The sequence below is a fragment of the Nelumbo lutea genome, chromosome 5, assembly GCF_056320005.1.
Source record: "Nelumbo lutea isolate HS-2025 chromosome 5, American lotus-T2T, whole genome shotgun sequence".
Classification (NCBI taxonomy): Eukaryota; Viridiplantae; Streptophyta; class Magnoliopsida; order Proteales; family Nelumbonaceae; genus Nelumbo; species Nelumbo lutea.
This window is the reverse complement of record NC_142688.1, coordinates 68,116,504-68,143,284: the sequence shown is the minus strand read 5'-3', so window position 1 is coordinate 68,143,284 and position 26,781 is coordinate 68,116,504. Positions and strand designations below refer to the sequence as shown.

At 37.7% G+C, this 26,781-nt stretch overlaps 1 protein-coding gene across 1 annotated transcript in view; it reads right to left on the bottom strand.

Moving 5' to 3' along the window:
• LOC148852794 (Pseudouridine synthase family protein) overlaps positions 1-26,781 on the bottom strand; it is a 63,163-nt gene that overhangs the window by 35,394 nt on the left and 988 nt on the right. Inside the window, exons 2-5 of the mRNA XM_088947706.1 lie at positions 19,307-19,363; positions 11,934-12,011; positions 9,609-9,662; positions 1,511-1,593 (exon numbers count right to left, since the gene is read on the bottom strand). Coding sequence (XP_088803832.1) covers positions 1,511-1,593; positions 9,609-9,662; positions 11,934-12,011; positions 19,307-19,363 — 272 coding nt within the window. The remainder of the gene's footprint in view (positions 1-1,510; positions 1,594-9,608; positions 9,663-11,933; positions 12,012-19,306; positions 19,364-26,781) is intronic.

Sequence of the window (26,781 nt, the reverse complement as noted above, 5' to 3'; positions counted from 1 at the left end):
CCAGTTGACTTTGGTTAAACAATATCCCAAACCGACCAAGTTGGATTAGTTTTGCTTTGGCCATTTGTAAACATACCAAAATCAAACAACCCGACCATAGATATTCTTTAATATTTTATATTTTAAATATATTTTATGATATAATTTTCATATCATAAATATAATTTTAAAATTTATTTTATTAATAATGCCACTGTAATTTTTTTAAAATTTAAAATTAATTTTTTTAAGTTTAAATCTTTTGAACCTGCCAACCAAAATGAAAATCGACCCAAACTGATACAACCCGAGTTGGCCAGTTTTCACTAATGGTTGGTTTCATGGACCAGGTCGATTTGGTTGGCAAAACAACCTACAACAAAACCGAACCAACCTGTGAACACTCCTAATTTCAGCTTATAACAATAGTCTAAACTCCAATAATAATTGAAAATTTTTAGCGAAATTAGTTATTTTCTAGAATTATTAATTGATAAAAGTGAAATTAGTTATTAACAATATTATAGAGTCATTTAAATAATAACATTATATAAATTTTAAAATATTAACTATTTATTGAATTTAATAATCCATAAAATTATAACGTAAACTATTATTGCATAATTTCATCATTAATTTTGTAAAATATTAGGTTATTAATAATTTGAGCATTATGTTATAATTATTTTTCTACTTTAATAAATTTTTATTATTCTATTTTTCTCATGTTAAATTTTCATTATTTGAATAAAATTTAAATTAAATAATCAGGAAAATCATAAAATCATAATTTATATTGTTAGTACATAATTTCATGATGAATTTTGTAAAAATATAAAATTATTAATGATATGAATATTATTAAATCTATTATAATTATTTTTTGTTTTATAATTTAGGAATTAGAGATAATTTAGGAGATAAATAGGAATGAGAGATAATTGAAGAGATAAATAAGAATTAGAGATAATTAAGGAGAAAGTGGGAGATAGTGGGGGAGGTAGTTTAGGAGAAATTTAGGAGAAGAGATTATTTAGGTTATTAGGAACATATTCAAGGGAGAGAGAGATTTTAGGTAAATTTTTATGGGGAAGGAGAGAATCTCATTGGTTGTTTCAAAAATGACATGGAATAAAAAAAGTAAAAATTAAAAAAATAGAAATTTCCTAGACTTCCTTCTTTTACTATATATATATATGTAGATGTCCTCATTTGTGGGGCTGACCTACTACTAAAATAAATTCTAACATTATATCTATGGGACCAACCCTTAATTTCTTACATTCTGATCAGTAGAGATTTAAAATATTTCAAGAATCAGAACAGAATAGAAACTAGAAATATTATTTCAAGGAAAAGAGAGTAGAGAACAATAATAAAAAGAGGAAAAGTGATTCGGGTGATTACCTTTTCGTTCAATGAATAAAATGGAAAAATAATAATTAAAAACTGCAATATAATAACTAAAAAATAAACCAGGACTGTCACCAATAATTGCTAGCAAATTTGCACTGATATAAAAAACACCTACGTGCGCTCTTGAGCTTTAAATCTTGCATGAAAATTAGCTGGAACACAGCAAACATCTATGACTGTTATATCACCTTCGTTTTTCTGCCATGAACCAGATTCACAAACTAACTAGGTGTCAACCTTCATAGAAGAAAACAACAACCATAAAAAAAGGAAAAGGAAAAAACAAAGAATGAAGACCTTAAATAGAAAACCACCCAAAACTCTACAATTAAGACAAGTTTACCCCTAGCGTATGTCAAATCATCATCCTTAAATTAGCTTCTTAATAGCCTGACCCAAATAACATATTGAAATATGCATTCAATACATCAAATGTCTAAAAACCCTCTAACATGAGGAACCATGCAAGACTAGGGCCTGAAATAGCTCAGATTCAGCAACCTAAAGCCAGGTTCAGCTTTCCAATAAGCAGGACTCCATGTTGAATCTAAGTTTCAACAAACATTCTTTTTATTAAGAAGATAAAGCATAATTTCATTTATGTGCAACAAAAATTACAATAAGATATTACTGTGTATGATGGATTTACAATCAAAAGCTTCAACAATATTACCAGACTACAGTGTCAAAATGAACCCAATCCCTAAAGTACAAATAGATCCTAAAATATGCCATAGATTATGTAACTTAATTCTACACCCTAAAAGGATATTACTAAGTTGAAGAATATGACTTTCACAGAGGCAGTAAAAACTTGACCCGCGTGAGGACACCAGTATGTTAGACTATAAACCAACTGCTACTCCCATGGATCCAAACACAAAACTTGTATCTAATCAAGGGGAATTAGTTGATGACCCAGGACAATATGGGAGGATGGTCTATATATAGAATTACTTAACTATTATATGACCTAATATCTCATTTCTACTAGTGGCCTTTTATATCTCATTTGCAATAAGTGTAATCAGCCAGTTTATGAGATCCCCATGAGTGTCTCATCTAGATGTCGTTTTCATGGTATTACAATACTTGAAAAGGTCTCCATGACTAGGAGTTATATAAAAGGATCATGGTACTTAGTAGTTTCAGGTACAGTGATGCAGACTAGGTTGGATCTCCTTCATACTAGCAACCCACCACTAGTTTCTGGGAGAAAATCCAGTTACATGGAAGAGCAAGAAGCAAAGTACAGCCAAATTTGGACATTCAGTGCAGAGGCTGAATACTGGGATTTCACACTTTCTGTCTCTTTGCCTATGCATCTTCATTGTGACAACCAAGCTGCCACACAAATTGCTTCTAATCAAGTGTTTTATGAGCAGACAAAACATCTTGAGATGGACTGTCATTTTATCCAAGAAAAGGTGCAAAGTATAATGTTTATACTCCCATTTTTCAAATCAGAAAAACAGCTTGCAGATCTGTTCACGAAGGCACTGAAAAGGAAATGAAATTACCATTGTATCCAAGCTGGGTCTATATGTAGGGTTGCTGTTGTAATGTTTAAAGGAGAGAGAGATTAGTCATTATATCTTATAACTTAAGCAGGGGTAAGATCGGGAGTTCAATATTATTACTACAAAAAAACTTTTAATTTCTGATTTAGTTTAAGTGTATACATATATAAAGAAGTCATGACAATTGAGAGACTTCTTTTCTCAAATCATCAGACCAATTTTCTCCACTTGTGGTCAGTTGTCAAGCTATCAAACTGGTGAGAAATATTTTAGATTAAGAAAGAAAGAGCAGGAAAAAACAGATTCAACAAGAAGAAGAGAGAAAAGTAGAGAATATATTGAGAAAAAGAAGGGAGCAGAATAGAATGATCTGCCGCCCCAATCAATTGTATTACACATGACCATATGAGAGAGTGTTTTAAAGATGTATAAAAACTAAAATACCCTGCCATTCTATGAGTAAATAAAAAACAAGTATAAAAGTAAACAGCCCAAAACAGTCCCACATCAGACCCAAATAATCCAATAACTAATCCACTACAGCTTTACACTCCCCCCTCCCCACTTGCATAAATCACCTTCCAGTTTAGATCTAGTGACTGCTTTGCTGAAGACATCTGCAAGTTGTAGATCAGATGCAACATACAACAAACAGGCCTCTTGAGATGCAACCCCCTCTCTGATAAAGTAGCAATCCACCTCAATGTGTTTAGTACAACCATGCTGTAATGGATTGTGCACAATATTGATGACTGCTTGGTTATCACAATACAGCATCGACTTCTCATAAGACACACCTGACTCTTCTAATAGAGACCTCAGCCACAATAAGTTTGGCAGCCCATGATCCAAGGACCAATATTTTGCTTCACCACTCTCTGCACTAACCTTATGATTCAACTCAATAGGTGTATCAGCCAGTTTAGCACCTAGTTTTCCTTTTTCTTGCATAAGATCAAGGACGTACTTTCTCTTAGGACAAAACTGCCATGTTTAGACCTAGCAGCTTCAGTTCTCAAGAAGTATTTCAACTCATCCAAGTCTTTGACCTCAAACTCCTTATGTTGAAGCTTCTAAGAGAGGTAATCTCCCCTACATTATTGCTTGTGATCATATCAACAACATAAACCACATTGATAGTCACCGAAGACACATCTCTCTTAATAGAGTATGATATATCTTGAGCTTGTATATAATTAAGTCTCTCCAAAGCATGTCTAAACCTATCAAACCATGTTCTAGGAGATTGTTTCAGCCCATATAAAGCCTTTTTCAATCTACACACCTTCCCTACTTCTTGACTATAAAAACCAAGGGGCAACTCCATATAAACTTCCTCTTGTAGGTCGCCATTAAGGAAGGCATTTTTTACATCCATTTGAAATAGTGGCCATGAAAAACTAGGGGCAAGTTGTCAGGGGAAACAAACAAAAATCACTAGTTTCGAAAGGGAGAGGGCTGAACAAGCAACCTCAGACAGGGAAGGTTGCTGGTTCGACCATTAAATCAGGGGGGCGTGACCTTTTAAGTAGTCACGTGGGACGAAATGAAGGGCCCAATCGAGTGGATCCACTTGATGATGGGCCGGAGAAGGCATCTCAAATAAAGGTTGTAAAGGTGGGCTCCCATAGGCTTCAGCCCAAGGCCCATTACAAGATAGATGGGCCGAGGGGTACTTTAAGTAAGCACGTGACTGGGAGGAGGGACGAGCTGATAGACGAAATTAAGCGTCTATCTTCTTCTACCCCGAACCCCTCCTCTCGCTCGAACAGTTCAGGAGCAAAAAAATCTCCAGATTCGTAGTCGCGAGGCTCTCTATAGTGGGTCCCATCCAACCTGGCGAACCGTCTCTGACCAGATAGGTGCAACCCGAGATACCTCAAGCCTAGTGATGAGAACAGAACAGGAATTGAAGACTGGTCGAGTGAACAAAACAGCAATGACGATTCTGATAGAGACGAAACGCTAAGTCTGGGAAGTCTGTCTTTGAAAAGCAACAATGATTTTTTTGAAACAGAAAGTTTGCATACAGAGTTGTTGTTTCTAGAGGAAGAGACTGAAGAGGCAGGTGGCGAGAAGGCTAGAAATGGTGAAGAAAATGGTTCTAAAGCTGTGAAAACTCCTCCCTTTGTCAAGGGAGCTGACCCTGAGTCTAATGAACTACAGGATGCTGGTGGAGAGGGACAAAAATCGGCTGTGAGGATGGATGCCGGCATTCCAGTGTCGGAAACACAGAGAAAGGTCTTCCAAGTGGGTAGGTCGTCAGGAAGTGATTCTTTCACCATGTCTACTTCACAACCTTGTCCAAAAAGGGGAAAGGCTTTAAAACCAGTTGCCGCCTATCAGCAAGTCATTTCCAGTGATTCTAGTCCTACCCCTGTTCTATCAAGTATAGGTGTCAATTCTGTTTTAGGTACTGACTTGTTTGCTCTACCTGTAACAGATATCCCAGCTTCCCATCCTGGAGGTTCTGATGCAAGAAAGAGGGTGATAGTGGAAGGAGGAGAGAGGGTGTTGGAAGAGAGTAGTAAGGGGGAGGCAGACAAAATTTGGGAGTTGATTTGTACAATGATGGAGGAACAAAATAAAAAGGAGGGACTCGAAGAAAGATGTTGTAGCCAAAATAAGTGTGAGCAGGGTAAAATTTTCCTCAGACATTGGCTGGAAAGGATGGAGAAAAGAAAGAGGATGATTGTTGTATTAGGATTGAGGGGGGGAAGGAACAAATAAGAAAAAAAGATCTAAAGTGGAAAGGCTAATTTCAGACATTGAGAGGGATTTAGAATTCAATGGTAGAGGGGATAGGAGGAAGGGCCTAAAATAAGGAGAATATGGCCTCTTATTGGGTTCTTTTGCTACTTTGTCTTGATGAAAATTATTAGCTAGAATGTAAGAGGGTTAGGGAGTGCAAGGAAGAGAAGGGTGATCAAAGACCTACTCCGAAGGGAAAAACCTGATATTGTGTTGTTACAAGAATCCAAATTGATGGAATTAGATAGGAGATGGGTGAGGAATTTTTGGAGGTCTAGAGGTTTAGGTTGGAGCTCGGCTCCTTCTCGGGGGGGATTGTAACACTGTGGAGGGAGGATGTGGTGGAAGTAGTGGAAGAATTGATAGGCAGATTCTCAGTTTCCATTAAGTGCAAGAATGTAGAGAATGGGTATGTATGGGTTTTAACCAATGTTTATGGCCCTAATTCCTATAGAGAGAGGAATGAGATGTGGGAGGAACTATATGCAATCAAGGGGCTATGGAATGGTCCTTGGTGCCTGGGCGAAGATTTTAACGTCATTAGATTCTCTGATGAAACCAGTAATCCCCAACAGGTAATCTCAACAAGCACGAGGAAATTTAATGGTTTTATTGAAAATTGTGATCTGAAGGAAATACTTCTGCTGCAAGCCAGTTACACTTGGTCCAACCTTCAGGAAACCCCTTTGTGCTCAAAGTTGGATAGATTCCTATTTAACCTTGCCTGGGAGAATAGTTTGGAAAACTTGGTTGCTAGGGCGTTACCCAGGGTCACCTCCGATCATTGTCCTATCCAAATAGGTACTGAGTCTTTTCCTATAGAACCCAAACCTTTTAGATTTGAAAATATGTGGGAGTGGTGGGGTGAGGAGGAGAGGGGGGTAAGATGGAAGGGGATCAAGTTCCACAAGAAATTAAAAAGGTTGAGAGCCAAAATAAAAGAGTGGAATAGAGATCAGTTTGGTAGAATTGAGGAGCAAAAATTGGGCCTAATCTCTCGAATAGAGAACTTGGATGTAAAGGAATCTCACAATGGGCTGACCGATGAGGATTGAGTGTTAAGGAGACAATTAAAAAAGGATTTGGAAGAGGTGTTATTGAGGGAATAAATCAGTTGGAGACAAAAATCTAGACACAAGTGGATTAAGGAAGGCGATGGGAACACTAGATTCTTCCATGATTTGGCAAATGGGAGACGAAGAAAGAATTTTGTGACCAAGCTAGAGATAGGAGAGGAGGTGTTTACCAACCAGGATGGCATAGCCATGAAAATTTGTGGACCACTTCAAATCGATTTATAGAAGACCTTTGAGAGAGAGGACAGTCATGGAAAGGGCGGATTGGCCAAGAATTGATGGAGTGGCAAGGTGGCTGGAAAGGGATTTCGAGGAAGAAGAGATTAAGAAAGTTGTCTTTAAAATGGATAGATCCAAGGCTCCGAGTCCAGATGGCTTTACAATGGGTTTTTATCAAGAATGTTGGGAGGTGTTGAAAGAGGATCTAGCTAAAGTCTTTAAGGAATTTGCAGACAATCACACTATAAGCCCTGGAATTAATGCCACCTTTTTTGCCTTGATACCTAAGAAGAATGATGCCAACCACCCAAAAGATTATAGGCCTATTAGTCTGGTGACAAGCATCTATAAAATTCTAGCTAAAGTGCTCTCACTGAGAATCAAAACAGTCCTCCCTACCATCATTAGTGAAACCCAGGGGGCTTTCATTCAAGGGCGACAAATAAAAGATTAGATCTTAATTGCGAATGAGTGTGTGGAGGAAATGAAAAGGTCTAGTAAGAGAGGATTCATTTGTAAATTGGATCTTGAAAAGGCCTATGATTTGGTGGACTGGAAGTTTCTATTGGAGGTGATGCAAAACTGTGGACTTGGGGACAAGTGGTGTAGTTGGATCTTTGGGTGTATCAGTACTTGTCACTACTCTATTCTGGTAAATGGTACGGTGAGAGACTTTTTTCCAGCTTGCAAGGGTGTCAGTCAAGGGGATCCACTTTCACCCTTCCTTTTTACCTTAGTAGCTGATGTGATTAGTAGGATCCTTACTAAGGCTGACAGCGAAGATGCCATTAGGGGTTGGAGAATAGGGAGACACCAAGTCCTCGTCACCCACCTTCAGTTTGCAGATGACCTAATGATTTTTTGTGAAGGAGGTATTAGTGAAAAGGTAGCAAACCTAAAGGAGATAATAAAAGGATTTGAAAGTGTCTCTAATTTGAGAATAAATCTAGAAAAGAGCTGCATAGCGGGTATAAATTTGGAGGTAGGGGAGGTCGAGGCTATTGTGGAGTGTCTTGAGTGTTCCACCTCTTCTTGGCCTATGTCATATTTAGGGCTTCCATTAGGGGCAAATCCTAGGGAGAGTAGATTTTGGACCCCAGTGATAGAAAAGTTTGAGAAGAGATTAGCCTCATGGAAGAGGAACTATATCTCTTTAGGAGGAAGAATTACCCTAATAAGAGCTACCTTGGCTAACTTACCTACCTATTATTTGTCTGTCTTTAGGATACCAGTTAGGGAAGCCAGGAAACTGGAGAAGTTGATGAGAGACTTCTTATGGGAGCCGGGACAAGTAAAAAAGGATCACTTGGTTAATTGGGAAATTGTGTGCAGAAGTAAAGAAGAGGGGGGCTTGGGAATTGGGAGGGTAATTAGAAAGAATCAAGCTCTGTTAGGGAAATGGTTGTGGAGATGGCCTTTGGAAAGAGAGAGATTGTGGCATGAGGTGGTGGGAAGCATTCATGGGAGGTCAGAGAACGGATGAGATGCTGGTGTATCGAGGCAAGCTAACCTAGCAGCACCGTGGAAGGCTATTCACAACACCCTTCCTCAAGAGGGATTTAAAATATACCCAGAAATCACTGGGTGTCATCTTCAATCAAAGGTTTAATGATTAAACCCTAAACCAATATGATTGCTCTGATTCTTCCTGGTTTTTGGACAGTCTCCAGTACTCCGGTCTTGGGAAACAGAATCTCCAATAAACCTCCAAGAATTAGGCTAAAAGTAACTGAAAATCTAGCACTAGTCCTATCTCATGCATCCGGCTACATCAACACAACATAAGATCAAAAAACAAGAACCTAAACCAGCTCTAATACCAAGTTGTCAAGCTGCCAAACTGGTGAGAAATATTTCAGATTAAGAAAGAAAAATAGCAGGAAAAAACTGAATCAAACAAGAAGAAGAAGAAGAGAGAATAGTAGAGTTTTTAAAAGATGTGCAAAGACTAAAATACCCTGCTGCCCTATGAGTAAATATAAAACAAGTAAAAGAGCAAGTAAACAGCCCAAAGCAGGCCCAAAACAGGCCCAAATAATCCCATAACTAAGCCACTGCTGCTCTACATGGTCTTTGATCTCTCTTCTCTCCTCCCTCTTCTGCTGTTTCTTTGGTGTAATAAAAATAAACAAAACCTGTTAAGGCAATAAAATTGCAATCTATATGTTTTCAAGTGTAAGCCACTCAATTTTGAGGCAAAAGAAAAGGGAAGCCTACTATTTCCGAGCATTCCACACATCAGATAAGATTCCTTGAAGACTTCACTTCATAAAAGTTTCATAATCATCACAGTTTCGAGGGAAAGAGGGAGGAAGAGTATGTTGTGTGTCAGTTTGCATGTGTAACTTATGTAGTATTTGTACATATATTGACCAAAAATACTATAAGTATTTGCAAATATGCATGAACAAATAAGTAAAAGATAACAATGAATGAAGCCTAAAACTTTTGTGAGTATAACAAATAGGATAACTGCTCAGAGAAACATTTCAATGTAAATTGTTCTAAATTTAATTATATTAGAAAATTCAGAAAAAAACATAAAAATTCAGAAGTCAAGCCGGCTATACCAAAAAAAAAAAACAAGATAGTGTATATTAAATTATTCATTTTTAGCCAAGACTTTCTAGATAAAGAAAGGCTATACCTGTAAGAAATGGTTTACTGCCCTTCTAACCACTCCAGGTTCATGAGGAGGTAACTGCATTCCAAATATCCAACGATCACTGTAACTAGTACTTCTGAAAACACTGAAGTAGTAGAAAAAATAGACATTTGTTAATCTATTGAAAGAAGTACCCAACTAGACCCCGTAATCCAAGTTTTTATTCCCCCAGTATTTCAAGTAGGCACTCCATTGCCATATAAACTGGATACTGAACAACCTTTAGAAAAGGAGAATCATGAAAGTTCAGAATAGGAGAATCATACAACAATGGAAAAGGTAATAAATAAAAAAAAAAAGTTAATTGGAAGAAAAGAAAAGAGTGCAAAAAAAAGGCCATAAATTATCACCCAACCGCATATTTATGTGCTTCTAATCAGCTTTCCTCAACTATATTATTCAAAGTTGGAGATGGCTCAACAATTAAATTCTGGGAAGATGATTGGCTAGGCATTGGAAAGTTATGTGACCTTGGCCCGCAATTGTATAGGTTGGCTAAGAAGAACAACTCCATTGCAAAGAATTTTGAGTTCAATCAAGGTAGAGAGTGTGGTGCCCAAGATTTAGAAGATCTCTTTTTGACTGGGAAATCCATTAATGTGTAGAACTACTTGCAAAGCTAGTCTTTCGAAGCACAAGTAGAAAGAAAGGACTAAAGGTGGTTGAAAGAATCTCGAAGGGAAATCCAGGAATGTGTAGAAACTACCTGCAAAGCTACAGTCTTTTGAAGCACAAGTAGAAAGAAAGGACTAAAGGTGGTGGAAAGAGTCTCAAAGGGAAATCCGGGAATGTGTAGAAACTACTTGTACAGCTACAATCTTTTGAAGAACAAGTAGAAAGAAAGGACTAAAGATGGTAGAAAGAGTCTCGAAATCAGTTGTTTTCAGTTAAATCCTTCCACAAGGCTCTGTCAAGGAGTGATGGAGGAAGTCCGGAGTTAAAAGGGATTTGGGGAAGGGTGGAAGTATTTGCTTGGCTAGTGGCATTGGATAGCATTTTGACCTTAAATCACATTCAATGCAGAGGTTTCCACTTTGCTAGCAGGTGTTATTTATGTGAGAATGCAGAGGAGAATGTCTTCCATTTGTTTATTGAATGTCCCACTCTAAGTTCATATGGGGATTCTTCTTTTAGACTTTTCAAGGCTAGTTTGATGGTCCCCTCTTCGGCAGAGGAATTGTTCTCTAGGTGGAGAGGTGTTAGGGGAAATATCAAGGAAAAAATCACATGGAGCCGCATTCCCTTTGCTGTGTGTTGGGAAATTTGGAAAGAAAGAAATAGGAGAATATTTGATGATGTTGCCCAATTTAGGGACACCACATCACACTTCTGTGTGGTAAAAGGATCGTGGATTGGGTTCTCATTCTTCCAGAATTTGAGGTCTCAAAAGAAAATCTTGGTGCTGATTTTTGGAACATTCTTGAGCTGGTTTAGAAGCTTTGTCTTTCTTTTGGCTTTTGTTTCTTCTACTTGTTTGGTTTTACTTTCTATCATGTCTTGTAATTTTGGTGATCTCTCATCAGCCTCAGTTGTACCTCTTTCTATTTTAATAATTTTTTTTCTTTTTTATTTACTACCAAAAAAATATACCAATAGGTTTTGTACCCATACCAGGACCAATATTTGAAGCAACATCATCCTTTAAATTCTTGAAGGAAGAATGATACAAATAAGACATCTTCCCGATCTAGAATTAACACCCTTCTGAAGTCTCACATTTTCACTATGAGAAAAGGTGGACTAACAATTTGCAAAATGCATGAAAGTTCCTTTTCTAGCAATAAGGAACAATTTGCCCCTACTCCTCATTTTCATGGCATTGCACCCACAAAAGATCTCCATCATGCTCTAGTTCTATGGGTAACAGGCTTCTCAATCTCTCCCTTCTTATGAATTTTCAAACCAAGGTACCGGAAAAGGATACATTAACTCTTGGTCTCCAATCCTAACCGTGCCCTGATTTGCACTATAATATTATTATTCTCTTGCAACAAGCTCAAAATCAAATAATGCCTAAACTTAAGGCATATTCCTGAATAGTCTAGAAAAACTCGATTAAAGAATTGGCGTATAATACTCTGGTTAGTAACCAAGAGATGTAAAGAAAAACTGCTTATCTAAGCCCCCTACCATGTCTTAAAAGAGGAAGAACAGATGATACAATTGTACCTTTACCAACTAAGAAGATATTAGGAGAAGCCCCACCACCAGGAGGGACTTTTCAAGGAACCCTTATTAAAACAAATTTTGGAAGCCAATATGCTCTCTCAGAAAAAAAGAAAAGACAAAAAGAATCAGAAAGAATACCACTTCACCCGGTTTCCTTTTGCTTGTGCGTTCCACATCTACATGGCAAACATTTGATAATGCATGCACTCCAGCATCCTATACCAGTAAGCATCAAATATCATATAATGCTCAGAATTCGTAAAAGACCAGTGAGTATTTTCATGCCAGAACTGAAATTGTTGGTCTAAACGAAAAGCTAATGTACATGTGAAACAATAATTTCAATGAAAAATATTTTTGCCTTGTTGACAAGCTTGCTACTAACCACAAGACAAGCTAATAATTAAATTCATAAGTTGTCTTCTTTTTAGAATAAAAGAAAAGATACTTCATTAAAATAAAAAAGGAATCTGATTACAACCCAATAAGGTGTTAAGGAAACACCTTCAAGAACTTATAGATAACAAGCAGAAATACGATTTTGCAACTCAAGCACTTCACTAAAATTCTCCCCAAATTCTTCTCTAACCTGTACAAAGTCTGGAAGGACCATCAACCAGTCAAAAAATTAATTTGTCAATGTCCACTACCAATTTCTCAATGCTCCAGACCTTGTTTTAAAACAATCTTCTGTTCCTCTCCTTCCAAATGCCCCAACAGACCGCAAAAGGGATGCAGCTCCAAACCAATCTAGCCCTTTTAAAACCTCTGATCTTCAGCCAAGTAGAAAAAATTTCTGCAAGAACCCTTGGATGAAAGCTTCTAACTCCAAACAGTCAAGGGAAGAAACGCCAAGAGAAGTCAGCAACCCTACAAGAGAAACAAATGACAAACTGTCTCCTCTTGCTTGAGATACATATAGCAAACACTAGCCATGCTGAATTCTCTGCTCTTAAAATGTTCCAAAGTTAGAATTCTATCCATTGAAACCAGCCACACAAATGCTTCCATTCTTGGTGGAATAGAATTACCCCATACACCTTCATCCTGGGATGGCTCCATGTGATTTTGAATCAAAGCTGCATAAAATGAATTCACAGAGAATATTCCATTATTCCACTCCTTCCACCACAACTCACCCCTTGAAGAGCTTAAGGTCTTCGATTTTCTAGTATGTTCAGCAGCATAACACACTCTTCCACCTCCTGATCCAAATAATGACTTCTAAACTTAGGATACCACAGCAGCTGATCACCTTTCATCTCATAGCATTGGTTAATCCAAACATCATGATCAGAAAACCTGTACAACCTTGGGCACAAATCAATTAGTTTCCCAACTCCACACCATTCATCCTCCCAAAACCTTATTCTAGACCTATCCCCAACTACAAAACTTATTTAGTTTTCAAGTTATTCAGTAAAAGTCATTATTCGTTTCCAAATACTCAAGACATATGAAACAGAGACCTCCCTTGGTTCCCAGTTTCCCACCCAAACTTCACAACCCCATACTTACCCACAATCACTCTCCTCCAATGCAACTCCTTTCCTTTTCTAAACCCAACATCCAAAGCCATTTTCCTAGCAACACCTTATTGAAAGTTCTGACCCTTCTTTTCCCCAACCCACCTCCACTCTTCAGCCTACAAACCTTGTCCCACCCAACAAGATGAAATTTCTTGACTTCACCCTAGCCTTTCCATAAGAAGTTTCTTTGAATCTTCTCCACTCTCCTAGCCACTTCCACTGAAACTTTTAATAAAGAAAAGGTAATAAGATGGTAAACTTGAGATCACACCTTTTACGAGTGCAATCCTTTGGTAAACTTGAGATCACACCTTTTACGAGTGCAATCCTTCACCCAAGGATAGAAACTTCACCTTCCAACCATTCAGCCTCTTCTCCACTCTTTCAATTATAGGCCACCATACAAATGCTGAAGATGTCTTGGAACCAACAGGCAAACCCAAATAAATGGGAGCTCCCCAATTCTGCACTCAAACACAGCTGCACACTCCATCAACAACTCATTTCTGATTTCTCCAATTCTTATCATAACAGTCTTGGACAAATTCACTTTCAAACCTGTCAACATTTCAAAACTCGTCAAAATAGCCCTCAAATTCAACACCTGATCCACGTGCATCCAACAAGATTAATGTATTTTTTTATCAATAACAGGATCAGAATTCATTAATTATCAAAGGAGTAAGTACAAATAAGAGAAAGGGGGAGATAAACTCTCTTAGCTCTCCCTAACAATATTACAACCAAGCCCAAAATAGTCAATACCTTCCCACCTCTTGTTTACTCATAGAATCAGCAAAAGAATTAGCATCTCTTTTAACCCATTTTAGAGTAACCTCCATCCCTTATAGCAGCCACTTGATTCGCCTCTTCTCATAGATGTATCCCCACCATCCCACAACCTCTTCATCTTGCAGTCAGCTAATAACTAATTTTGAGTCTCCCTCAATTGATAGCTTCCAGATGTTCAAATCCTTTGCTTTTTGAATTCCCTCCAAGACAACCAATATTTCCACTCTCAAAAAATCACCCACCCCAATTGGACCGGAATAAAGAGCAACAATTTTTCCTTCCCCATTTCTAAAAACTCCTCCAATACCTGAAGGACCCGGATTTCATTAACCGCTACCATCAAAATTCAGTTTGATGAAACCACTTGTAGGTGGGGACCAAGCAACTTCCTTCCATTTTCTCATCAATTCACCAGCTGGAATATCCTCAAACAACTTTATTGTCTTAACCCAATAGTTATGGCTTTAATTAGTACCTCCTTGTTCCTTTCTTTGTTTCTAAAAAACGTTCTTTGATTTCTTTCTTCCTAAAGTGTCCAGCAAATGGCCTCCCGGCTCTCCAACAGAAGTAGAAGAGAACAAGCTTTGAACAGAAAATGGGGAGTTCCACCTGCACCCAAACAAAAAGACAAACCATTCCCAAATTGAAAAAGCAAGGAGCAGGAGATTAATAAGTGATAATAAGACTGACCATTGGCTTTACAGAGAGGGCACTAGAAAGGGGAGAGACAACAATTAGGTTCTTTTCTTTGCAATAGATCACAAGTATTAATCCTTTATAGATACACCTCCCAACAAAAACCACCAATCCTAGGTGGAATAGGAATGCTCCAAACCTCCTTTATAGGAAAAGACATACCCAGACTAGCATTTGGCTGAATTCAATGCAAAAAGAATGAAGAATAGGTAAAGGAACCAAAGGATGAAAGGGTGTCCGAAGTCGATTGTCCCCTCTTGAAGGGTCCAACATCACTCTATCAAGATCTTGAAGTAAGGCCATGACACTATTTGTTGCACTCTCATGGAGACCTCTTCTAAAGCCCAAATCCCAATCCAAACCAAAACCAAAATTCAATGGAGACAAAAAGGAGAAAATGGGCTCCTCCCTATTAGACAATGTATGCCCCTAGCTCCAATTAAATTGATGTACACGGACATTTTTGTATGAATAATATAAATACATTACCGTTTTATATTCAAATTGGTGTGTTTCCGTGAATTACTCCTTAAACTGGACACTTATGAGACTTGTTTATGAGTTGAAGATGTTCTCAGCCATTTGATAGACTTGGGGAGTTTATCCTAACAAGGCTAACACTGGTGTGCTGCCAAATTAGTGGAGCAGCTTGTCTTAGCTATTAGGGTTAGACCCCAAGCATAGTCAATGGGTGTTTGGATGAAACACTGAACTTGGACCTTGGAGACAGATGAGCAAAATTGGAAAGTTGCACTTAACCCTAGATTTGATTATGATACAACACTAGGTCTTGGACCAAGTTGCTTTTGATATGCCAACCAAGGAGATCCATCAAGGGTCAAATATCTAGGCATGTTGGAGCAATTTAGGAAATTACCTGAGTGGGTGATCATAGTGATAGGATTGGCCCCTTTGTTAAACAAAGTGAATATCAAGGTTTACACTCTTTGATGGAAACCTAAACTACCGACAATCGATTTCAACTGTATTTGAAATCTGATTTTGCAAAATGTATTTATATATTATATTATTATATTTCATAAAATGTTTGCAAAAGGTTTTAATCCTGGGATCCATCTGAGTAGAGAGTGTGACACTACATTTTGTAGTCAGGGAAGAGGTTCTTCCCTATGAACAGTCTTTTAATGATTATGGGCTAAGAAGGGCAAGAGACCATTACAGGGTTGATAACCTGATGGGCTTCATCTTACATAAGTCCATTATCCTTGGGTCTTCATAGGGTGGTTAAATCCAAAGATTATTTATGTTAAAATATTAAGTCCAAACCCTTGGGAAATGAATTCAGCTTGTCCTTTCCTAGAGGTGGGGTTGAACCCTTATGGACTCATGTGAGACCTTTGTAGGTCCCACGCCACATAATATTCAAGCCTAAAGTGGGCCTTAAGCCCATTACTAATAAGATTAGTTGTCATATGTCATGTGATATGGATTGAATATCAGTATGGATATGGGTATGGAGCACCCATTCTCTTAAGAAGATAATGTCCTTATCTAAACATGGATAAGTCCTTATCCAAATCTGATTTGGATCAAGTTCTAATAGCTTCAGGAGAGTGCTCTATATAAGAGGATGAGAGGGAAGGGCCAAACCATTCTGTTCCCCCCACTCTCTTGCTCTCTTTCTCTCCTCCCCTTGCATCCCAAAACCCTAGTTTGAACCAAAATTGTAGGGGCTGATTCTCATCAGTCCTTTGCTACATTTTTGGAGAAAAAATTAGAGAATTGAGATTCACACATCTGCATCAATTCCAAGAAGGTTGGAGCTTGCAACTTGGTTTTGTAGAAATTCCATTGTTGTATGGACTTCACATAAATTGTTGTACCATCCTTAGTTGGAGGCCGATTTAGGTATGACATTGGGCATGAACCAGTGTTTTCAACCCACCAATGACTCAGCCTATTGAACCCTTCGAACCGTCACCCAGTCTTAATTCCAGGTCCGGTTCTCTTGAAACCCGTTGTCTATTAAAAAACCGTTGACTTGGTCAAAACCATCCAACCTAAGCGGTTCAACCATTGACCCATTCGACCCCTGATCACCAGGTCGCGGGTTGTACACTCAATGTATGTGCAAACTTTCAAAGGTCATAACTTTACACTCTAATGTCCAATTGGGATGGTTTTTTTTATTTTGGGTATCTTTTTGAGATCTATGTGTCCCAAGGCGTCATGCCTCGCTATTTTTGCCAAAAAAAAACATTTTTTGGCCTCAAATTGCATTTTTTTAATATTTTTTATAAATACATAAATTAAAAACTGAATTAAAAAACATAAATTAAATATTAAATAATACATACATTATATGTAAAACACAACTATACACTATTTATTAATAAAATATGTATTATACATATACACACACACATATGTATATAAATATATATATATATACTTAAATATATAATGATGTTTTTCTGATAATTAAAAAGGATCAATTTCATTAATAAAAACTAGTACAGTTACAAGTTTCCTTTGGAGAGACACGTATATAATAATGTTGATGTCACAATATCTAACCCGTTCAATCCAAACGGTTGAACCGGTGACCTATAACTTGGAGGCAAAAATAGATCGACCTCTAGGTCGGTTTTAAAACAATGGCGTGAACTACCACTCTATAAAGGCTATTGATCAAACTGATTGGTCTAAAATCCTTTGGAAGCACTACATCACCTTTTTTCGAATCAAAACAATGAAGGTGGAATTAAGTCCTAGATTAACCACCCCTCCCTTTCAAAAAATTCTAGGAACATCCTTTCAAGATCATTTTTCAAGATCTCCCAACAATCCTGGTAAAAGGCCATTGTAAAATCATCAAGGTCTAGAGCCTCGGATATATCCACGAAAAAAACTACTTCATTTCTTCTGACTCAAACCTCCTTTCCAACCAATTTTTATGCTCCTCAAAAAAAGTAGGCCACTCCAACCCATCAAGCCAGATTCTGCTATTTAATGGCTTCCTAAAGATAGATTTAAAGTGATCCACAAAGGCTCTGGCAATATCATTTGGTTGAGTGATCACCGATTATGTTACCATTCCCCTCAATTTCAAGATAAAGTTTTTCCTTCTCCTCCCATTAGCTAGAGCATGAAAGAAATTTAGTATTCCTATCCCCCTCTTTGAGCAACTTGTTCCTAGATTTTTGTCTCCAACTAATCTCCTCTTTAAGCAAAATGTCTACTAATTGCTTCCTCAAGGCCCATCTCTCTTTCTTGTCTCTTTTCCCAATGGAACCCAAACTTTCTTTTGCACCCAAGTCCTCATTTTTTCTGATTAACTTGCTTACTTTCTTTTAGTCTTCCAAAGTGTTGGATATTCCATTCTTTGACCTTTATTTTTAGTTCCTTCAACTTCCAATGGAATTTCATCCCTTCCCATTTCACTCTTGGATTGCTTTTTTCCCACCAATCCTTTAACTTTCTCAATAAATCCATTAGAGCTTAGCCACATCTTCTCAAATCTAAAAGGAGTTGGACCTCTATCCACCATAACAACCTTAAAAATAAAAATTGGCTAATGATCTGAGGTCACTCTTGGTAGGACTCTTGACGCTATGCTTCTCCAATTTTCCTCCCAGTCAATTGTAAATAAGATTTTGTCCAATTTGGACATACTGGGTTAAACTACATGTTGGTCTAAGTGAAGTTACTATAAGAAAGTGGCAGTTCTTTGAGTTCAAAAGCATCAATAAACTGATTAAATCTCCCCATACTCGAATTGATTATCTATCCAGGATTGTTAGATGGAGATGTTCTTGAAAATTGTATGAGAGCTTTGGGTTGTCAAGCAGGCAATTCTCCTTTCAAATGCTTGGGGAAATATCTAATGTACATCACCCAATTGCCCCACCAGGAAACCAAGAACAAGAATATTACTCCAAATGGCTAAATATTAGGTTATTCTCCCACACCCAATCTTAATTGTTGTTTATCACTGTAATCTCCATGAAAAGTGCTGAATCATCCAGAGCCTTCATGATTGTTGCCAGTTCTAGGTTGTTGATTAAAACTTATTTATTGAAGCATAATTATCAAGTTATCTCCAGTTTTGCAATTTGCATAACCTATAGGTTCTTGAAAACTTAAATCAACTTACATATTGACTTCCTATTTAAAGTTCTTGATTTCAATTTGTCAGTTTGATTATTTCAGATACAAACTTGTTAATGATTAATAATTCAGGCCTTGTGAAATGGATCTTAAGTTTAAGTTTATAAAAATTACTAAATATCTTTGATACTCCTGCATAATCCATCCACTTCATTCCGAAATCCAACAAATTAAATACCCTGGAATTCCACAAAGATATTGGTCAAACATAAAGTAGGCATTGCATATCTGTACATATTTATGTTCCTAAGTTAAGATGTTGTTTTTTTTAAGCAAGCCACCACCATACAAGACATGATGAAGCAATATCCAATAGAACAAAACTACAAAATTCTTTTCTGTCAGATAAGAGCTTCAACTTACAGTTCGACTTGAACAGAAGATTGAAACAGGTTGTCCAACAAACTTTTGAAAAGCATCCTAAAACACAGAAACTAGAGTTATGGTAATCAAATCACTTATTCTCAACAAGAATCATTATAAACAAAAGCAACACAAATAATAATAACATCTAACATTCTATAGAGAATCAGATGATCAGTACATATTGGAAAAGATAAAATATGAACTCCTTTGCACTCAAGTATGATTTAAACTAAAAGATCCAGTATGAACTTTCCAGCCACAAAAGAAGAATTATATCAAGCCTGGAGCATAGCCCAAAAATCAAGTTCCTATCGAATTATTAAACTCAAATAACTGCAAAGATTGAAAACTGTGAAAAGAGGATAAGCTGAATTGGTATTAATTGAGCAAGACATATACAGAACATAAGACTACAGTAGAAGCCAAAATTTTACCCTGCAAACACAAAAAAGGGAAATTTTTCATAGCTCTATGGCTAACTACAAACATAAAAAGTAAATCATCACTGTTAATTCCTAGTCTTGTTGGCACAATATGAAAGCATCAGAATTAAACATTGTAATTTGTTGCAATGGACGGAATGAATTTTTAATAGCAACTCTATGGTTATCACTGGGGGCAATACAGGAAAAAAAATCTTAGACCCAATACCCATACTCAAATCTTCATTAGAATGATGCATGAAAAACTGATTTAGGATGGGGTAGGGATCCTACTAATTTAACATTCGGTGATGGCTTGTGGGCTTTGTGGGATGAATGAGAGGTTGTGGGTTATTAAATATGAAGAATGTGGAGGGAAAAGCAAGTAGAATGCTTTCTATCCACCAAAGAATGAGTAAGAAATTAGAAAGAAAGAGGTGAAAACTTTTGTTGTTACGGTAAAGAGCAAAGAGACAGATTGCTAATCGCTTAGAAGAACAAAGAGAGGGGGAAGAGAAAATTTTCTGGCAACAACCACAATTTACTAAACCAAACTATATTTTCTTCAAATCAACTAGTAGAAATCTGCAGAAATAAAAAACTGTAGAAATGTGTACAAAGACAAGTATGCCCTTATATGCCAGCTGAACACAAAAACTCAATAAAGAACTTAAAAAAAAAACACGCCAAAACATTCCAAAGGGTCCCAACAAGTATGTTGTGGTCACTGATCAAAAAAAAAAACAAGTATGTTGTGGTCCCCACTACCTATGTAAACAACCAATCAACAAAATTAATTCATAAATCTACTCAAAAAAAAAAAAGAAACAAACAAAAACTCAACATTCCCCCTCAAGTTGGGAGTAAATGTCACACATTCCCAACTTTCCTAAGTCATGTTCAAACTTGTTCTTTGTAACCCCTTTGGTGAAGACATCGGCCAACTGTAACTTAGAGGAGACATATGGCAAGCAGACTTCTCTGGTTGTCATCCTTTCTCTTATGAAGTATCAATCAACTTCAATGTGCTTTGTCCTAGTCCTATCAAGTTGAACTAGACTGTGGGCAATATTGATTGCAGCTTGATTTTTTTTTTTTATTGGAAACAGTAACTTTCATTGAATTAGAAAATGAGTAGTACAATACCAATCATTCACAGCATGAGTGTTGACCCCATATTTTATCCCAAAGTTTACTTTACATCCCAAAAAAGATTTTCCCTTTGAGTTCCCTGTTTTGCCAAAATATCAGCCACACTGTTGGCCAACCCCCTTGCCCAAGTAAAGATTACTCCAGTTTCCCTTGCTAAACAATAAATCTCCCTCATTTGCTGTCTCAGAGTCCATGCCCCCAGACTTTTTGTCTGCAGCCATCCTATTAACGGCTTAGAATCTCCCTCCTCTTCATAGTTTTGGAAACCCCATTGCTTGGGCTGTCTCAGTCCTTAGAGTAATGCCATAATTTCAGTTCTTAAAGAATCGCCTATACCTATTGGGCAAGAGTACAGTGCTATTAACCTGCCCTCCCCGTCTCTGAATACTCCTCCCCCCACTCCTGAGGGTCCCGGATTGCCAAAAGAACTTACATCAAAATTCAACTTACCCTTTGGTGTGCTACTGGTATCCATTGGGGCTGAACCACATCCATAGTAGTAGAAAGGTTTGCCACTGCCGACCAGCCTCTAAATATTCCTCCACTGAATAATCATTGAATAAGTCAGTTTATTTCAGTCAATGTATGACTTTTGTGAGTATATTATCAATTACTTGTTCCTTGGGCCTTTCTTTTCCTTGGAAAATTTTGTTATTTCTCTCCTCCCATAATGACCAAAGGATAGCAGCTCTTGTAGCTCTCCACATCATCCTACCTCTTTTTTTAGCTAATATAAAGAAGCTTTGCTCAAAGAGGCTTTCCGTATCAAAAGGCAGAGTCCACTTGCAGCCAAACAAAGAGGAAAACCAATTCCAAACAAAATAAGCAAAAGGATAAAACGATAATAGATGTGTAATTGACTCACCACAGTCCAAACAAAGACAACAAACATGAGGGGAAAGGCAGCAATTTGGTCTTCTTTTTTGTAGTTTATCCAGAGTGTTAATTTTCTGGAGTACTACCTCCCAACAAAAAGCCCTAACCTTCGGGGGAACAGGGTTACACCATACTTCCTTTGTGGGAAAAAATTTTGCAGCATTAGAAGACTGAAGGAGGGCATTGAAGAAAGAAGCACATGTAAAGTATCCAGAGGATGACACAGACCAAATTCTACTGTCTGAACAAGAAAGATCCAAGAATACAAAGCTAAGAAGGGAAATGAGCTCATCTACTAATACCATTTCAGACTCCCTTAAGCCTCTCCGTTTCCCAAGTCCCAAGAATTTTCAGTACCAAGAACATTGGAAATTGTTGACTCTTTGTTAAGGGAAAGGGAATAAATAGATGGAATATATCTTTAAGAGAAGATTCCCCAAACCAAACACTTCCCAAAACTGCACTTTATTACCTACACAAGCAACATACCTGATATACGAAAGAAAAGAAGACAATAAACCATGGATCGCTTCCAGGGAGAATACCGAGATGCCCTAGGGTCAAGACCAGCATCCCACCCATTGTCTACCGTACCATGAATACTCACAATCACCTTTTTCCATAGATTGTCTTGTTCTAGGGGGAATCTCCAGTCTCCACAACCATTTTCTCAGCAATGCAACATTCCTTGGTTTAATATTCTCTATCCCTAGACCCCCACTATCCCTGCTTCTGGACACTATCTCCCACTTCACTAGGTGATCTTTCTTTTTGTCCCCTAGCTCCCACAAGAAGTCCCTCATTAATTTCTCTAGTTGGTTGGCCACTTTGGTGGGGATCCTAAAGGTAGGTAAATAGTAGATTGGTAGATTAGTCAAAGTTGACTTTATTAGTGTTATTCTTACCCCTAAAGAGGTGTAATTTCTTTCCCATCCTTCCAGCCTTTTTGTAAATCTTTCCACTACTGGATACCAAAAGCTATCGGATTTTGGGTTCCCCCCAAAGGTGGTCCCAAGTACAATATCAAACATTCCCCTACCTCAAACCCCAGAACCCTAGCAAGGTTTTCTACTTCCTCTTTCTCTCTGTTTAATCCTACTACACAACTCTTGCCCCAATTCACCTTAAGGTTAGAAACCCTTTCAAAGTTAGTTACTAGCCTTTACAGTTGAGTCAGTTCTTCCTTTTCCCCTTCACAAAATATACCAATATCATCTGCAAATTGTAATTGTGTCACCACCAGCTCTTCCCTTCCAATTCTCCAACCTTTTAACTGATTTGTAATATCAGCCCTTGAGATCAAAACACTCGATACATTTGCAACTAGAGGAAAGAGGAAAGGGGAGAGAGGATCTCCTTGAAAAAGGCCCCTTCTCGCTAGAAAAAAGTCTCTAGCTACTCCATTGACTAGTATGGAATAACGACAGGAGGAAATACAACCCTTTATCCACTTACACCAATTAGCTCCAAAACCTCTCAACCTTAAAATCTCTAGCAAAAAGTCCCAATGCACCAAGTCATAGGCCTTTTCCAGATCCAGTTCGCAAAATAAGCCTCTTTCCTAGCAATAAGAGTCTGATCAATTATTTGTCTCCCAAAAACAAAAGCCCCTTGGTTTGGAGAGATCAAAGAAGGAAGGACTCTTTTGATCCACTCAGCCAAAATCATAGAGATGATTTTATACATACTTCCCACAAGGCTTATGGGTCTAAAATCCTTTGGATGGATTGCATATGCTTTCTTAGGGATCAATGCTATAAAAGTTGCATTTGCCCCTGAATTAAACTTGCCCCTTTCAAAAAATTCTTCAAAGACTTCCACAAGCTAAGCACCTACTATCTCCCAACAGTCTTGATAGAGAAAGCCATTGTGAAGCCATCTGGGCCTGGGGCTTTGTATCTCTCCATAGAGAAAATTGCCTCTTTTATCTCTTGGACTTCAATTTTTCTTTCCAAAGCCTCAACCAAGTCCCTAGGGCCTTTCCCCCACTCAAGATTATCTAAACTATCTCTAATTCTGCCCGGCCCAGAAAAAATGGCTTTGAAATGCTCCACAAAGGCTTGTGCTATATCCATTTCCCTGGTTAAAAGTTGTCCATTCCGCTCAATCTGAGAAATAGCATTTCTTCTCGTCCCATTTGCTACCAAGTGGAAAAAACATATGTTTCCATCCCCTTCCTTTAGCCATTGACATCTAGATTTTTGTCTCCGCCTGATTTCTTCTTTTTCGAGAATGTCTTCCAAACCTTGTTTAAGGCTCCATCTTTCAGCTCTTTCATCCACTTGTAGACGCCCTTCCCCTTCAAAAACATCTAACTCCTCAATTCTATGTACTATACCAGCCTTCCTTTCCTTTAGATGCCCAAAAGTCTCCTTGTTCCATTCTTTGATTTTGGCCTTTAGTCTTTGCAATTTCTTATAAAATGTGTACCCCTTCCACCTAAAGTCCACCTGCTCCTCCCACCATTCTTTCACTTTTGATTTGAATTCAGGATGAAGGAGCCACATGTTTTCAAACCTGAAAGGCCACGGGCCTCTGTCCACTCATTCTTGGGAAATCCTAATTGGACAGTGATCCAAAGTAGTTCTGGGTAGGGCTCTGACCACCAAACCCCTCCATCCCTCCTCCCAATCCATCGAGAAAAGAAATCTATCTAGTTTGCAGCATATGGGTGATTCTTGAAAGTTTCCACAAAGTGATAATTCCCCCAGAAGATCCTCAGGATGGTGAATATGCCCAACTTATTCCCCTGGCTATCTAGAGGCTTCTTATCCACCTTCTATCCACTTCCATCAACTTTGATTCCTAAAGCAACACTATATCTGGTTTCTCCTTTCTTAGTATCTCCCTTATTGCTCTTCTTTTCCTTGCACTTCCCAACCCCCTTACATTCAGAATTATTATCTTCATGTAGATCTCCTTAAAACTAACTCCTTGCACTATCACTCACCCTTACCTTGCTTCTTTCTTTCCTTTCTTCTACAATTCCCTTTGTCATAGTCTACTTCACACCTAAGCCTCTCTACTTCACTTAACTTCTTCTTTCTTTTCTTAGTTGAGCCTTCTGTTTTCTTATTCAGATCCTTTATTGTACTTAGGACTTCCACATTCACTCCTTTTTTACTCTTTTTTCTCTTTTTTATTTTTCTGTTTTTTTTTCTTTCAGCCCTTTCCCCTACTACCTCTTGATTAGGAGTGCCACACTCCTCATCTTTATTTCCTCTCTCTCCAGTTCTTCTCTCACTAAGATTCGAAAGACTTGCATAACCAGATCTCAAATTCCCTCTCTTTCCCCTCACTCTCTTCTTTTAAAATCCCGCTATCTAACATCTCTGTCAATTCATTTGCAGTGGCAAACTTTGAAGTAGGGCTGGTCTCACCTATGGGCACAAACAGAGACGGACTAGAAGATATGTTAGTATTCACGGAAAAATTTGGTAAAGTGATACCTTGAGCAAGTGGGGAGTCAGCAAAGGGAGTTAAAGGACCCTGATTACCGCAAAGTGGGCTTTCCTTGGCAGTGGTTTTTAGAATCTTAACACCTGGATTTTCTGGGGGGGGAGGTTGTCTTATCCGGATTGTTTTTACAACACCCACTATCACCTTGCTATTGAAAATTTGTTGTAACTGTTTCTCTGCTTTCTTGTGCCTCTGATTTCTCCTCTTCTGATTATCACAATACCATAGCATTGGCTCGATTACATCTATCCCAATCTCACTCAACAAGGATCTAACCCAAAGTATTCTGAGACACCATGGGCCATAGATCTATATTCAACTTCTGCACTTGACCTTGCCACCACTGAATTTTTTACTTTTCCATGAAACTAGATTTCCTCCCATAAAAGTGCATACTCCTAATGTGGATCTCCTATCATCTAGCTTCAAATTCCCATGATCTAAGAATAAAATCCCTCTACCTGGATGTTTCTTTAGGTATGTAAGTATCCTATCAATGGCTTCCCAAAGGTGGAAGCTTTTGCATGGCTAGTGGCCTTAGATAGCATTTTGACATTAAATCATCTTCAAAATAGAGGATTTCACTTGGCTAGCAAATGCTATCTTTGTGAGAATGCAAAGGAGAATGTCTATCATTTGTTTGTTGAACGCCCCTACTCTGAATTCATATGGGGTTTCTTCATTGGCCTATTCAAGACTAATTTGAGGTGTCCTAGTATGGTAGAGGAGAGATTCTCCAAGTGGCCAAGTGCAAGTGAAAATGTCAAGTCAAAGATTGTTTGAAGCTGCATTCCTTTTTCTATTTGTTGGGAAATATTTTTTTGACCAATATATTTCTTGGGAACTATGGAAAGAAAGAAATAAGAGAATTTTTAAAGAGAAGGATCAAGTAAGGGACCATATCACCTTACTATGTGATAATAGGATAATGGACTGCATGCTCATTCTCCCATAGTTTGAAGGAGTCACAAAAGAAGAACTTGGTTCTGGATTTTGGAACATTCTGGAGTTGGCTTAAAGCTTTTCTTGTTATTGGCCTTTGTATTTTATTTTTCTTCTTTTTCCTTTGAATGTACTCTTCTGTTTTGCCTTATTCTCTTTTGTGGCTTTGTAGCTAATGGTGATACCTCGTCACTATCAGATGTACTCTTTTTTCTATTAATAAGTTCTTTATTACTTATTACCAAAAAAATAAGTATATGAACCGATAGAGCATTTGATTCCCATTCATTCCGTAGTAAACTCTCTGCAATTTAGCGTTCCAATCTCTTCACCCAGACCTACCCATTTTCCAAACCTTCCACCGACCTATTCCTACATTTCGAGAGAAATTCATTGATCCGCTTTCAAGTATCCCTGTTGTCTTACAAAATGAACAAATTCAGATGCTTGGAGAATAAGCATCATCCCTGTATATAATTTGAAAATGCATGAGGGACTAATGGGGCAAAGGTTATTGCCAAAAAATTTTACTATACAGCTGCCAGCCTAATGAAAAGCAGAAGTTCGACACTGACAGAACTGATAATCACTCAAAGAATCAAACTTACGCAAAACCCGAAA